The sequence below is a fragment of the Somniosus microcephalus genome, chromosome 5, assembly GCF_052327205.1.
Source record: "Somniosus microcephalus isolate GS21.2 chromosome 5, FLI_Smic_1.0, whole genome shotgun sequence".
Taxonomy (NCBI): domain Eukaryota; kingdom Metazoa; phylum Chordata; class Chondrichthyes; order Squaliformes; family Somniosidae; genus Somniosus; species Somniosus microcephalus.
The window spans coordinates 11818082-11834476 of NC_140991.1; the positions used below are offsets into that span (position 1 = coordinate 11818082).

Here is a 16395-nt window from a genome sequence, read left to right on the forward strand (position 1 = left end):
TAAGTTTTACTTCATATTAGTGGCAGTTCCTGGATCTGTGGCTGTGTAACTGGGGTTCGTGCACTTGTTGCTAAGTAACAGGGATGCTTGGTCTGTGGCCAGAGTTCCTACAGCTGTTGCTAAGCAACAGGGAAGCCTGGATTTGTTGCTGTGTACGGAGCTCTCATACCTTTTAACTATACCTCTCTGTAATCTGGACTTTTTGATAAACTGGCACCACGCCGGTCCCGTCGGTGCCGGATAATAAAGAGTTTCCTGTAGATATAAGAATGTGAACAGGGAACAAAGAAAGGACAGTCAACCCTTAAGCCTGCCCTTTCCACTGACAGCACATAATATAGCTATGTTTGGGCATAGAAACAATAAACTTGTTTGGGAAAACGGTTCTCATTTTATTTCTCTTTTCCTTTAGCTCCCAGAGATGATGCGAGCGAAGAGCAAAAATCCCTGGATTCTATTCCTTCTGCAAAATGTGGGATTACTTCTCGGCTGGGCCATCCTACTCCTACTGTCGCTCTTCGAGGATCAAATCGAGTTTGGATAGAGCGAGGACTTGTTTTTGCTCTGAGGCTCTTCTGTTGGGACAGCTGGTGTAGTTTTCTTTTTAATCTTCTTCACTGCAGTGCAGTGGCTGTGGTTGCAAAGCTGGTGGTTGAACACATTTATTGAGTAATATTTAATCAGCCAGCCCAATTTATATATTTTTTTAAAGTGGGGCATAACGATAACCCTGGGAACTACAGCACAGAGAGCCTGCCATCTGTAGTGGGTAAAACATTAGTGGCATACTGAAGGAGGGAATAATTAAACAACTAGAGAAAGAGGGAATAACACGAGGAGGTCAGCGTGGTTTTACGGAAGGTCACTTATGTCTGACAAATCTATTGCAGTTCTTCAAAGTAATAATGAGCCTGGTGGACAAGGAAAACTCAATAGACATTCAATATTTCGAGTTCAGCAAAGCATTTGTCATTGTGGCATGCAGGGACTCGGTCCACAAGATTGGGGGTGGGAGTTTCTGCAGTGAATTGAAAATTGGCTAAAATATCATAGAATCTATTCTTCTATTGTATTCTATGGCTGAAATATAGGAAACAAAGAGTAGCTGTACAAAGGTGCTGTGTTCTTATGTGACTAGGGATTAGTGCTTGGGTTACTATTGTTTACAATGTGCATAAATGATTTGGAAATAGAGACAGAAACAAAGATGCATAATTTGCAGGGGATTCCAAATAAAAGATGGAGGGGGGAGTTGCAAATAAAACAGAACAGGTAGACCAAATACTGAGGGAGCTGGCGATGCGCCATCAATTACTCAAAAGACTGAGGTTGAACGAGTAACAACCAGGCTTTTATTAACTAAAGAATGAAGGTCTTGTCTCGAGTGGTCGACCCGTCCAGAATACTAAGGGACTGGGAGGTAGTCACTTATATACCTGGAATAGTGGGAGGAGTCAGCCGAGGCATGTCCAGACCTGTACCTAGTGGAATACACATACAGACACAGACAGGTATGACAGTGGTTTACCACAGCTGGATAGATTGGCAAGTGGTAGATATTGTTTAACGTGGATAAATTGATGAGATTGGGGAGGGGAATAACGAGTATGAATCCAAGTTAATGAGAATTAACCAACAGGGATATCTGGGGTTATCGTAGCTAGCTGCTGAAAGCATCAGAACAGTGCGTGGCTGGGATAAAAAAGGCAACAAGACCTTGTACAGCCGAGGCTACAGAGCATAAGTCCCAGAAAGTATTCAAGACTCTAAGCAGCATAAATAAATTGAACCCTAATAATATATTTGACATAATCACAAGGGGCACTGACCCAAGCTCAGAAGACAGATGAACATACATTTTACATTTAACTATTTTACACAGAGAACATTGTGAGAATAGACTGCTGAGGAAGGGAATGACAGGGGATCATGTCAACAAATTCAAGCAGGATCTGGAGGGAGAATTGGCCGAGAGGATTGAGGAGTATGAGATGGAATAATGCATGATTTTTATCAATGGCAGGACTAACTAAAAGGACTGCCCTGTACATTCACCTATTCCTAATACCCTCACAAAAGAAATAAGACTACAATTTCACTTTTTCCCAATTTCCCAGCAACTGCTGGGCACCGGAGGTGCTTGTGAGCAGGGATTTCATGCCACAAGTGAGCTGGACAAAACCCACAGGAATGAGCGGTGCCATCACGTCAGAATGCTGACCTTTCACCTCTCTCAGCAGCCCAGGCTGATGGAATGAATGTCTCCTCTCTTTGATGATGTAAAGCTCCTAAATGGCAAGAACTTAGGGCTGGCTCTTTCTTGCTTCAAATGGCCATGAACCCAGACCACAGAATGGCAACGATACTCAGCTACAGGAACCGACAATGCTGAAACTGGAAACGATACACTCATGTCATAGACGTTGCTCTTCTGAAGTTTGTGTCATGCTGCACTGTTGGACAGGCGCAGAGGGAGTTTAGTCGGGTATCTAAATCAAGCTATATAGAATCGAGGAGCATTTGATGCTGACACAGTGTAAAAAGCAGTCAAATGTTCTGTGCCCAGCAGTAAATCCGACCACAAAACTGAACTTGATTGTTCAGCAAAAATAAAAGCACTGGTGGGTTATGAGACATTCTTTGTTCATCTGCGAAGATGCATATCCCACCAATCTCATTGTGTGCATCCTCACTAGAGGAAGGATGGGAAAATATCATTACAACTTCTCGAAAGTTATAGGGCGTACCTGCGCGTGTGTTACCTCCAAAGAAAGCTTACCGGTCCGGGACGGTCGTAAGCGTATTTACTTTTCGGTCGGACGAAAATTGTTTGCGCCTTATCCAAAAAACCTTCAAAATTAAACTCATTATCTGCTAATTAGCATTGATTGACTGACGTCAAGGTTCGACCAATCCTGTGCCGTTACCATTGACCAATCCTACAGTTCAGTCGTCTGATGGTTGGCCAATCGCTGCGTCTGTGGGCGGGACTAATCATTTTCATCTCAGGGATCTGGCAGCCATTGCCTCAAGCTAAAAACCCCATTTACTTCCAGCTCAAAATCTGCTAATCCAGCTTCGAAAAAGTTAGTATCTCTTTTAAAAATAACATAAGATTTACCAAAAACGTTTTATAAGTACTTTCACTTTCATCTTTGAAGGTATTAAAAGGTACAAATGTTGCCCGGCAGCAGATTCAGAGAGGGACACAGAGACAGGGCCCAAAAGCCTGGGACTCGATTTAAACTGTTGCCCGGCAGCACATACACAGAGACAGGGCCCAAAAGCCTGGGACTCGATTTAAAATGTTGCCCGGCAGCAGATTCACAGAGGGACACAGAGAGGCCCCAAAGCCTGGGACTCGATTTAAAATGTTGCCCAGCAGCAGATTCACAGAGGGACAGACAGACAGGCCCCAAAGCCTGGGACTCCATTTAAACCGCCCGGCCCAAAACAGCCCTGGCAACGCCGGGCTCCCCCCAGCTAGTTGTGTATAAAGGGACAGCAGGCTAGGTGTTAGCTCCTTACACACTACCGCTGTTATTTCAAACTCCACTTTCTATCTGAAGACAAGGTGAACTGAACTTTAAAACTACAACAAGTATATACATATATGTAAAAAATCTCAGCCCCTCTGGCTCAACTAATGTATTCAATGAGTAGCTGAAGCACACCTGTAATTCCTGTACTTATTGTAATGTATATAATTTATATGACTCCAAAAGTGTACCATTTATCACTACTATAAAAAACTATTTATAACAGCATCTGTCAGCCTTGACTCAGTTGGTAGCACTCTCAGCTTTGACTCAGAAGGTCGTGGGTTCAAGTCCCACTCCACAGACTGGACCCCCTGAAGGTGAGACTCAGAGCTGGAAGTGTTTGATGAACAGAAGTTGGTGAAGTGGGGGCAGGGCTGGGTGTGTAAATCCTGTGACGTTAGCACTAACAGTTTCAGCAGTGACTCGGTTGGTAAAACTCTCGCCTCTGACTCAGAAGGTTGTGGGTTCAAGTCCCACTCCACAGACTGGACCCCCTGAAGAGGAGACTCAGAGCTGGAAGTGTTTGATGAACAGAAGTTGGTGAAGTGGGGGCAGGGCTGGGTGTGTAAATCCTGTGACGTTAGCACTAACAGTTTCAGCAGTGACTCAGTTGGTAAAACTCTCGCCTCTGACTCAGAAGGTTGTGGGTTCAAGTCCCACTCCACAGACTGGACCCCCTGAAGAGGAGACTCAGAGCTGGAAGTGTTTGATGAACAGAAGTTGGTGAAGTGGGGGCAGGGCTGGGTGTGTAAATCCTGTGACGTTAGCACTAACAGTTTCAGCAATGGCTCGGTTGGTAAAACTCTCGCCTCTGACTCAGAAGGTCGTGAGTTCATGTCCCACTCCACAGACTTGAACACAAAATCTAGGCTGACACTCCAGCACAGTACTGAGGGAGTGCTGCACTGTCGAAGGTGCCGTCTTTTGGATGAGACGTTAAACCGAGGCCCTGTCTGCCCTCTCAGGTGAACGTAAAAGATCTCACAGCACTATTTTGAAGAAGAGCAGGAGTACTACCTGGCCAATATTTATACCTCAACCAACAGCACGAAAAAATCTGGTTATTTGTCTCATTGCTGTTTGTGGAAACTTTGCTGTGTGCAAATTGGCTGCCACGTTTCTTACATTACAACAGTGCTTACACTTCATTGCCTGTAAAGTGCTTTGCGACATCCTGAGGTCATGAAAGGCTCTATATAAATGCAACTTTATTTCTTATCGATAAAACTGTGAGGTGGAAGCTCTTAATGGGTAAGTGATCTCTTAAAGCAGGTTCTAATATGTTTCAACAATTTATTGCTTGGATTGGCCTTTTCTAAGTTGGCACTATTTTCCCACTGGCAGTAGTTGGGAGGAACTTAGGAAAAGAGTAAGCCATTCAACCCCTTGAGGAGTGTTACCACTGGAGGTAATCTGATTTTACACCTGGCATTAGTGGTAACAACAACTTGTATTTAAATAGCGCCTTTAGCATAGTAAAACGTCCCACGGCGCTTCACAGGAGTATTTTAAGACAACGAATTTGACACCGATCCACATAAGGATAAATTAGGGCAGGTGATCAAAAGCTTGGTCAAAGAGGTAGGTTTTAAGGAGCGTCTTAAAGGAGGAGAGAGAGGTAGAGAGGCGGAGAGGTTTAGGGAGGGAATTCCAGAGCTTAGGGCCCAGGCAATAGAAGGCACGACCACCGAAGGTTGAGCGATTATAATCAGGGATCCTCAAGAGGGCAGAATTAGAGGAGTGCAGATATCTCGGGGGGTTGTGGGGCTGAAGGAGATTACAGAGATAGGGAGGGGCGAGGCCACGGAGGTGATTTGAAAACAAGGATGAGAATTTTGAAATCGAGGCGCTGCTTAACCAGGAGCCAATGTAGGTCAGCGAGCACAGGGGTGATGGGCGAACGGGACTCAGTGCGAGTTAGGACACGGGCAGCCGAGATTTGGATGACCTCAAGTTTACGGAGGGTAGAACGTGGGAGGCCACCCAGGAGTGGGTTGGAATAGTCAAGTCTGGAGGTAACAAAGGCAAGGATGAGGGTTTCAGCAGCGGATGAGCTGAGGCAAGGGTGGAGACGGGCGATGTTACGGAGGTGGAAGTAGGCGGTCTTTGTTATGCTGCAGATATGCAGTCGGAAGCTCATTTCAGGGTCAAATATGACACCAAGGTTGCGAACAGTGTGACTCAGCCTCAGACAGATGTTAGGGAGAGGGATGGAGTCAGTGACTAGGGAACAGAGTTTGTGACGGGGACCGAAAACAATGGCTTCGGTCTTCCCAATATTTAATTGGAAATTTTTTTTGCTCATCCAGTACTGGATATCGGACAAACAGTCTGACAAAAAGAAGATGCTGAGTTTTCCCAAGTATCAGAGGTAGAGAGGTATCACAGGTCTCGGTCAAGGAGGTGGGTGGACAATCTATAGAGGGAGCAGGCGTTACTGCCTGGCCCACCATCTGAAGCTCCCTTTTATGGTCAGCATGACGTGACAGAGATAACACCGACTGAAGCTGGTGCGATACCTCCAGCACGTTAGCTAACGTGCCTCTCGGAGCTACTCACCAATGAGCAGAGCCCATATTCTGTGTCTTCACATGGACAGCACAGGACTGCAAGTGGCTAAAAAGGCAGTCCAAACAACCACTCCAAGCAACAACTGCACCTAAACTCCAGTCGCAAGATAACCAAGTTATTTAAGTTCGCCATCCATGCAGTCAGGCGATTCTGAGAAGTAGCGTTATTTCTGCTGGTACAGGTAGACTACCTTTTATCCGAACTTCCGAAAACCGAAACCCTCTAAAAACCGAAGGTTTTTTCGTTCAGTGTAAGTCGTGCGCACGACATGACCAGAGTGGCATGACTTGAGCAGAGGGTCAGCGTAAGTCGTGCGCACGACCCCGACCCCCGCCGACCCCCCCGCCGACCCCGACTCCCGCCGACCCCCACCGCGGACCCCCCCGCCGACCCCGACTCCCGCCGACCCCCACCGCCGACCCCGACGACCCCCACCCGCGGACCCCCGCCGACCCACCCCCGACAAATTTCCCAGTCTTATAAAATACCTTCCGAAATCCGAAATTTTCCGAAAACCGAAACACGGCTGGTCCCGAGGTTTTCGGATAAAGGATAGTCTACCTGTACTACAAGCTGTAAATCTCCTAACTGTCAGGAGAGGGAGAGAGAAATACTTTCATAGTAACATGTGAAGATTTTAATCTATATATGTTGTTAATATATTTTTGTTATTGACATTAGTTAGTCACTATAGAGAGGCAGTGTTTACTTTTTTGAAGGCTGCAGTATTATCTCTCCACTAAAATAAACATTAACACATATTTCTTCGCAATAGTGTGGTCTTCTGTTCAACAAAACAGGAAGGGTACTGATTGAACAGTCAGAGGATAATCCCAAACTTCATGTTACATTTTCCCTTGGTTTTCCTAAGCTCCAAAGTGCCCTCCATGCTCTTCATCCTTTATGTATTTATTGTGTTGAATTCAAAATTTATTACACTGTTTCCCAGCCTAATACATTCTTTCCTGGGGGTTTAAAGCTGTGGAACTCCTTACCTCTTTCAGTCTTTCCTTCCTCCAACAAATCCCATGCTTTCAGAACAGATCTAGCAGCTCACAACTGGGCATTCATGAGGTGCTGTGGGCCATCAGCAGCAGCAGAATTGTATTCCACCACAATCTGTAACCTCATGGGCTGGCATATCCCTCACTCTACCATTACCATCAAGTCAGGGGACCAACCCTGGTTCAATGAGGAGTGTAGAAGAGCATGCCAGGAGCAACACCAGGTATATCTAAAAATGAGGTGCCAACCTGGTGAAGCTACAACACAGGAAGCAGCATGCTATAGACAGAGCTAAGCGATCCCACAACCAACGGATCAGATCAAAGCACTGCAGTCCTGCCACATCCAGTCGTGAATGGTGGTGGACAATTAAACAACTAATGGGAGGAGGACGCTCCATGAATATCCCCATCCTCAATGATGGTGGAGTCTAGCACGTGAGTGCAAAAGACAAGGCTGAAGCGTTTGCAACCATTTTCAGCCAGAAGTGCCGAGTGGACAATCCATCTCAGCCTACTCCTGAGGACCCCACCAGAAACAGCTGTATGCACTGGATACAGCAAAGGCTACGGGCCCTGACAACATCCCGGCTATCGTGCTGAAGACTTGTGCACCAGAACTAGCCGCGCCTCTAGCCAAGCTGTTACATAGAAACATAGAAGATAGGAGCAGGAGTAGGCCATTTGGCCCTTTGAGCCTGCTCCGCCATTCAATGAGATCATGGCTGATCATCCAAATTCAGTACCCTGTCCCTGCCTTCTCCCCATATCCCTTGATTCCTTTAGCCTTAAGAAATATATCCAACTCTTTCTTGAATATATTTAATGAACTGGCCTCCACCGCCCTCTGTGGCAGAGAATTCCACAGGTTCACCACTCTCTGGGTGAAGAAATTCCTCCTCATTTCTGTCCTAAATGGCTTACCCCTTATCCTTAGACTATGACCACTGGTTCTGGACTCCCCGGCCATCATAAACATCCTTCCTGCATCTAGTCTGTCCAGGCCTGACAGAATTTTATAGGTTTCGATGAGATCCCCTCTCAATCTTCTAAACTCCAGTGAGTATAAGCCCAATCGACACAATCTCTCCTCATACGTCATTCCTGCCATCCCAGGTATCAGCCTGGTGAGTCTTCGCTGCACTCATTCCATGGCAAGAACGTCCTTCCTCAGGTAAGGCGGCCAAAATGGCACACAATACTCAAGGTGCGGTCTCACCAAGGCCCTGTACAACTGTAGCAAGACATCCTTGTTCCTGTACTCGAACCCTCTTGCTACGAAGACCAACATACCATTTGCCTTCTTAACCGCCTGCTGCACCTGCATGCTTACCTTCAGCGACTGGTGCACAAGAACACCCAGGTCTCTTTGCACTTCCCCTTCTCCCAATCTATTGCCATTCAAATAATAATCTGCCTTCCTGTTTTTGCCACCAAAGTGGATAACCTCACATTTATCCACATTATAGTGCATTTGCCATGTTTCTGCCCAATCACCCAACCTGTCCAAATCGTACTGGAGTTTCATGACATCCTCCTCACAGCATAGCCTCCCACCCAGCTTTGTGTCGTCTGCAAATTTGGAGATATTACATCCAATTCCCTCATCCAGATCATTAATATATATTGTGAACAGCTGGGGTCCTAGGACCGATCCTTGCGGTACCCCACTAGTCACTGCCTGCCACTCGGAAAACGACCCGTTTATTCCAACTCTTTGCTTTCTGTCCGCCAACCAGTTCTCTATCCAAGTCAATATCTTGCCCCCAATCCCATGTGCCTTAATTTTGCACGCTAATCTCTTATGTGGGACCTTATCGAAAGCCTTCTGAAAGTCCAAATACACCACATCCACTGGTTCTCCCTTATCTATTTTACCAGTTACATCCTCAAAAAATTCCAGTAGATTAGTCAAGCATGATTTACCTTTTGTAAATCCATGTTGACTTTGTCCGGTCCTGTCACTGCTTTCCAAGTGCTCTGCTATTACATCTTTTATAATGGACTCTAGCATTTTCCCCACTACCGATGTCAGGCTTACCGGTCTATAATTCCCCGCTTTTTCTCTACCACCTTTTTTGAATAGTGGGGTAACATTAGCTACCCTCTAATCCATGGGTACTGTTCCAGAGTCTATCGAGTTCTGGAAGATGACCAGCAATGCATCTACTATTTCTAGGGCCACTTCCTTAAGTACCCTGGGATGTAGATTATCAGGCCCTGGGGATTTATCGGCCTTCAGTCCCATCAATTTTCCTAACACCATTTCCCTACAAATACTGATTTCTTTCAGTTCCACCCTTTCATCAGACCCTATGTTCCCCGGCATCTCTGGGAGGTTATTTGTCCTCCTTTGTGAAGACAGAACTAAAAGATGTATTTAGTTGGTCTGCCATTTCTTTGTTCCCCATTATAAATTCCCCTGATTCTGACTGCAAGGGACCTACGCTTGACTTCACCAATCTGTTTCTCTTCACATATCTATAAAAGCTTTTACAGTCAGTTTTTATGTTCCCTGAAAGCTTACTCTCATATTCTATTTTCCCTTTCTTAATTAATCCCTTTGTCCTCCTTTGTTGAATCCTAAACTGCTCCCAATCCTCAGGTTTACTGCTTTTTCTGGCCAATTTATATGTCCTCTCCTTGGATCTTATGCTATCCCTAATTTCCCTTGTTAGCCACGGTTGAGTCACCTTTTTTGTTTTATTTTTATGCCAAACTGGGATGAACAAATTCTGTAGCTCATCCATTCGGTCTTTGAATGTTTGCCATTGCCTATCCACCGTCAACCCTTTGAGTGCCATTCCCCAATCAATCCTACCCAACTCGCTCCTCAGACCATCGTAGTTTCCTTTATTTAAATTGAGGACCCTAGTCTCTGAGTCAACTACTTCATTCTCCATCTTAATGAAGAATTCGATCATATTATGATCGCTCCGACCCAAGGGGCCTCATACAACAAGATTGCTAATTAATCCTTTCTCGTTACATAATACCCAGTCTAAGATGGCCTGATCTCTGGTTGGTTCCTCGACATATTGGTCCAGGAAACCATCCTGTAAACACTCCAGGAATTCCACCTCCACAGTATTGTTACTAATTTGGTTGGCCCAATCTATATGTAGATTAAAGTCACCCATGATGACTGCTGTGCCCTTATGCACGCTTCTTTAATTTCCCTTTTAATGCCATCCCCAACCTCCGCCTTACTGTTTGGAGGCCTATATACCACTCCCACTAACGTTTTTTTCCCCTTAGTATTTCTGAATTCTACCCATACAGATTCCACATCATCAGAGCTAATATCCTTCATTACAATTGTATTAATCCCTTCTTTAACCAGTAATGCTACCCCACCTCCCTTTCCTTTTTGCCTATCTTTCCTGAATATCGAATACCCCTGGATGTTGAGTTCCCAATCTTGGCCATCCTTGAGCCACGTTTCCATAATCCCAACCAAATCGTATTCGTTTACCTCTATTTGCACAGTCAATTCATCCACCTTATTACAAATGCTCCTCGCATTAAGACACAAAGCCTTCAGGCTTGTTTTTTTAACGCTCTTAGACCTATTAGAATGATTATTTACTGTGGCCACGTTTGATTTAAACCGTTGATTTCTCTGACTGCCACTTCTGTTTTTCTCCTTCCTATCTTTTGCTTTTATCCTTGTTTCCCTTTCCTCTGTCTCCCTGCTCAGGTTCCCAAATCCCTGCCATTTCAGTTTAAACCCTCCCCCAGAGCACTAGCAAACACTCCCCCTAGGACATCGGTTCCAGCCCTGCCCAGGTGCAAACCATCCGGTTTGAACTGGTCCCACCTCCCCCAGAACCGGTTCCAATGTCCCAGGAACTTGAATCCCTCCCCCTGGCACCATTCCTCTAGCCATGTATTCATCTGAAGTATCCTTCTATTTCTACTCTGACTAGCACGTGGCACTGGTAGCAATCCTGAGATTACTACCTTTGAGGTCCTGTTTTTTAATTTATCTCCTAACTCCCTATATTCCGCTTTTAGGATCTCATCCCGCTTTTTACCTATATCGTTGGTGCCTATATGCACCACGACAACTGGCTGTTCACCCTCCCCTTCCAAGATGTTCTGCAGCCGCTCGGAGACATTCTTGACCCTTGCACCAGGGAGGCAACACACCATCCTGGAGTCTCGTTTGCGGCCGCAGAAACACCTATCTATTCCCGTTACAATAGAATCCCCTATTACTATAGCTCTACCCCTCTTTTTCCTCCCATTCTGTGCAGCAGAGCCACCCCTGGTGCCAGGAAGTTGGCTGCTGCTGCCTTCCTCTGATAAGCCACCCCCCCGCAACAGTACCCAAAGTGGTGTATCTGTTGGAGAGGGGGATGGCCACAGGGGACCCCTGCACTACCTGCCTGCGCCTAGTACTCTGCCTGTTGGTCACCCGTTCCCTTTCTTCCTGTCCAACCTCTACCTGCGGTGTGTCCAACTCCGTAAACGTGCTATTCACGATGTCCTGAGCATCGTGAACGCTCCGGTATGCATCCAATCGCAGCTCCAGTGCCGCAATGCGGTCTGTCAGTAGCTGCAGCTGGATGCACTTCCTGCACATGTAGTTGTCAGGGACACAGGAAGTGTCCCTGATTTCCCACATATCGCAGGAGGAGCATATCACGTGGCCCGGCTATCCTGCCATGACTTACCCTTTAATTAATTGAATTTAAATTAAATCAATCAATCCCACTAATTACACTACAGTTAACTGGTTTACCAACAGTCCCCGCTACACCAGAGAGACCTTAGTAATTATAAACCACAGAGTTAAAGTTTAAAAAAAGAAATACTCACCAACCAGTCACTTACCTGCTTCCTGGTGATGTCACACTTTGATTACTTTTTACCTCTCTCTCCCGCTGTTGAATTGGTCGGGCCTCGCTGCTCGCTGATGCCGCTGGTTTTAAGCTCCGCCGCGCTCGCTGTTCCCTACACAGGTCCGCTCTGGTCGGGCCTCGCTGCTCGCTGATGCCGCCGGTTTTAAGCTCCGCCGCGCTCGCTGTTCCCCACACAGGTCCGCTCTGGTCGGGCCTCGCTGCTTGCTGATGCCGCCGGTTTTAAGCTCCGCCACGCTCGCTGTTCCCCACACAGCTCCACTCTGGTCAGGCCTCGCTGCTCGCTGATGCCGCCGGTTTTAAGCTCTGCCGCGCTCGCTGTTCCCCACACAGGTCCGCTCTGTTCCAGTACATACAACACTGACATCTACCCGACAAAGTGGAAAATTTCCCAGGTATGTCCTATCCACAAAAAGCAGGACAAATCCGACCCGGCCAATTACCGCCCCATCAGTCTGCTCCCAATATCAGTAAAGTGATTAAAGGTGTCGGCGACAGTGCTATCAAGCAGCACTTACTCACCAATAACCTGCTCACTGATGCCCAGTTTGGGTTCTGCCAGGACCACTCGGCTCCAGACCTCATTACAGCCTTGGTCCAAACATGGACAAAAGAGCTGAATTCCAGAGGTGAGGTGAGAGTGACTCCCCTTGACATCAAGGCAGCATTTGACCGAGTGTGGCATGAAGGAGCCCAATAAAACTGAAGTCAATGGGAATTGGGGGGGGAAACTCTCCACTGGCTGGAGTCATACCTAGCACAAAGGAAGATGGTTGTGGTTGTTGGAGGCCAATCATCTCAGCCCCAGGACATTGCTGCAGGAGTTCCTCAGGGCAGTGTCCTAGGCCCAACCATCTTCAGCTGTTTCCTCAATGACCTTCCCTCCAACATAAGGTCAGAAATGGGGATGTTCGCTGATGACTGCACAGTGTTCAGCGCCATTCACAACTCCTCAAATAATGAAGCAGTCCTTACCCGCATGCAACAAGACCTGGACGACATTCAGGCTTGGGTTGATCAGTGGCAGGTAACATTCGTGCCACACAGTGCCAGGCAATGATTATCTCCAACAAGAGAGAGTCTAACCACCTCCCCTTGACATTCAACGGCAGTACTATCGCCGAATCCCCCACCATCAACATCCTGGGGGTCACCATTGACCAGAAACTTAACTGGACCAGCCACATAAATACTGTGGCTACAAGAGCAGGTTAGAGGCTAGTTATTCTGCAGCGAGTGTCTCACCTCCTGACTCCCCAAAGCCTTTCCACCATCTGTGATGGAATACACTCCACTTGCCTGGATGAGTGCAGCTCCAACAACACTCAAGAAGCTCGACACCATCCAGGACAAAGCTGCCTGCCACATCACGGAAGACCTCTCCTGGTCCCTCAACACCTCCTCTCTGGTGAAGAAGGCCCAGCAGCGCCTATATTTCTTGAGGAGGCTGAAGGGATGTAATCTGTCACCCCCGATCCTCTCTAACTTCTACCGCTGCACTATAGAGAGCATCCTGACAAACTGTATCACGGTATGGTACGGCAGCTGTAGCTCCCATGACCGGAAAGCCCTGCAGCGGGTAGTCAAAACTGCCCAACGCATTACCGGCACCCGACCATAGAACATATATATCAGAAACGCTGCCTACGGAGGGCACGGTCCATCATCAAAGACCCTACCCACCCCAGCCACAGTCTGTTCGCCCTCCTACCATCTGGAAGACGCTACAGATGCATTCGCACCCGTACGACCAGATTTAGGGACAGCTTCTTTCCCAGGGCTGTCATCCTACTGAACTCCACAAATAAACACTAAAGCCTGCACATCTGCCGATGCACTTTATTATGGTCATATTTATGCTAATATATATGTACAAATGTATGTTGGAATGTTTAAGTGTCCTAATCCAAATTGTACACTCTCGGGAGCCGCAAGCCTACATTTCGTTGTACTGCACTTGTGCACTAACAATGACAATAAAAGTTGATTTGATTTGATTTGATTAAACATTCACTCCCTCCACCACCAGTGCAAAGTGGCTGCAGTGTGTACCATCTACACGATGCAATTCAGCAACTCACCAAGGCTTCTGTGACAGCACCTCCCAAACCCGCGACCTCTACCACCTAGAAGGACAAGGGCAGCAGGCGCATGGGAACACCACCACCTCCAAGTTCCCCTCCAAGTCACACACCAGCCTGATTTGGAAATATATCGCCATTCCTTCATCGTCGCTGGGTCAAAATCCTGGAACTGCCTCCCTAACAGCACTGTGGGAGCACCTTCACCACAAGGACTGCAGCGGTTCAAGAAGGCGGCTCACCACCATCTTCTCAAGGGCAATTAGGAATGGGCAATAAATGCTGGCCTTGCCAGCGACGCCCACATCCCAGGAATGAATAAAAACGAAACCCATGCTGGGCATCAGCTAACCACTATAGGGGAGATTTTCCTGGGTCTGTGCCCAGGCACATTGAATCGTTTGGGCATGGTGTATATCGGAAAATCGGGCATATCGGATGGTATGCCTGTGAGGATCCCATCCGATTTTTCCTCCCATGTAAAATGTTTTAATGTCCTATTAGTTCCTGATTTCTTGTCTTCTCTCCTCCTCTTATCTACCTTTTGTACAATTAACCTGGTGGTTACTTCAAAATATTGTAGTTTAAAACTATATTATCATGTTTCTCCAACAAAAAAAGTTAAATGTTCACACATTTACAAGATGCTCAGTGACCTTATGATACACGAAACAAAGCCTTGGCACTACTACACTAGCAAGCTCCATCAAAATAACTCTTTCCATTCTGCTTTATCCAACCTTGCTGTGCGCAGATTGGCTGCCATGCCTACATTATAACAGTGACTATACTTTAGTTAGTTGCCTGTGAGGTGCCGTGGGATATCTGGAGGATGTGAAAGGCGCTACAGAATTGCAAGTTCTTCTTCTTCTATCTTGATGCTGTCCTACACTATGGATCTTGGATATTGACCTAGGTTTGTCAATTAAAAAAATTATTAGTCTCTCTCAGTTGCCCCCCCCCAACCCCCATTACTGTATTTATGTTTTAGAATAAACCATTGTTGACTCTTTCAAGAAAAAGCTGGGTAAATCTATATCGATATCATTAAAAATCTTACATCTGCACACACTTCCTGTCAGCACCACTTGACCTCTTGTTGCCATGTTTTTGTTACACTTTTTGTGTCAACTTTTTCCCATTACAAAATCCGATGTCCACGTTTATACTGTGTTCTGCCTATATAAACTTGTCGTGCTGTAATGATACAATCCGGCCACTGGGTGGCTTTGTGCCCAGTTTTTGAACATACTGGCCCAGAAATTCGGGTTGGGGGCTTCCCGCGGGTGCAAGCCCCCGACCTGCACTTACCTAGCGCGCCGGCCGTTGAGCTGTGGGCCTCCTCCAACTGCCGGCGCGCAGTGCTTCCGTATCCCAGGGGCGCAGTTAGTTCAAAGTGTCCCCTGGGATCACATGGGCCATGGAAAGCCAATGGTAGCAGGGAATGCTTCATTCATAAAATTGACAGGAAGAGCTGTCAAACTTATAAATACTATAAGCCCCAAAACATCACTAAAACTTCAAATAAATTTTTAAAAATCACATTTTTAAAATAACTATAAAGTACATAAAATAACTATTTTAAACAATAATTTAAATTTTTGAAAAAATTAATTACAGTTTCTAACAGGGCTAAAAATAAACTTACCTTTCTTTAAAGTATTTAAAAATAATAAACCTGTGGAAAAAATGTTTTAATTTAACTTAATTCACCACTTACCTTGTTAAAAGCAGGCCTTGCGACTGCTTTTTACAAGCGTAGCTCCTGGAGACTTACCCTCCCAGAGAAAGCTGCAAAAAACCCGGAAGTTCCAGGCGTACGCGCTGCCTCTCCGGCGCACGCGTTCGACCTGTGAACCCCTTCCTTTAAGGGAACATCAGTTCCGGTTTCCCGCACATGCGCAGTGCATGCACGAAACCGGCACTTTCATTGGGCCTACGCGTGAGTACCCAGCGCGCACTCACCCGTGGGGACCCGAATTTCTGGCCCCATCAGAATCCCACTGTGAAAAAATTCAGCCCATTTAGCCGCAATATTGTTTCCTCTGCAGGTAAGTTGTAGTTTCAAGTTTTGGGCTTTGCTCGCCTTTATTTTTGAACAATTCAATTGTAATTCTTAGAGTCATAGAGTCATAGAGTTATACAGCACGGATAGAGGCCCTTCGGCCCATCGTGTCCGCGCCAGCCATCAAGCCCTGCCTAATCTAATCCCATATTCCAGCATTTGGTCCGTAGCCTTGTATGCTATGGCATTTCAAGTGCTCATCCAAATGCTTCTTAAATGTTGTGAGGGTTCCTGCCTCCACAACCCTTTCAGGCAGTGAGTTCCAGA

The 16395-nt window shown here is 46.4% G+C and overlaps 1 protein-coding gene and 1 long non-coding RNA gene across 2 annotated transcripts in view; one reads left to right on the forward strand and one right to left on the reverse strand.

Moving 5' to 3' along the window:
• Positions 1-3767, forward strand: part of slc39a4 (solute carrier family 39 member 4) — an 83338-nt gene extending 79571 nt beyond the window's left edge. The window contains exon 12 of the mRNA XM_085987321.1: positions 413-3767. Within this exon, the coding sequence (XP_085843447.1) occupies positions 413-544 (132 nt within the window). The 3' untranslated portion in view covers positions 545-3767. The remainder of the gene's footprint in view (positions 1-412) is intronic.
• LOC147116886 (uncharacterized) overlaps positions 369-16395 on the reverse strand; it is a 45952-nt gene continuing 29925 nt past the window's right edge. The window contains exon 2 of the long non-coding RNA XR_015078325.1: positions 369-645. This is a non-coding gene — a long non-coding RNA (uncharacterized LOC147116886). The remainder of the gene's footprint in view (positions 646-16395) is intronic.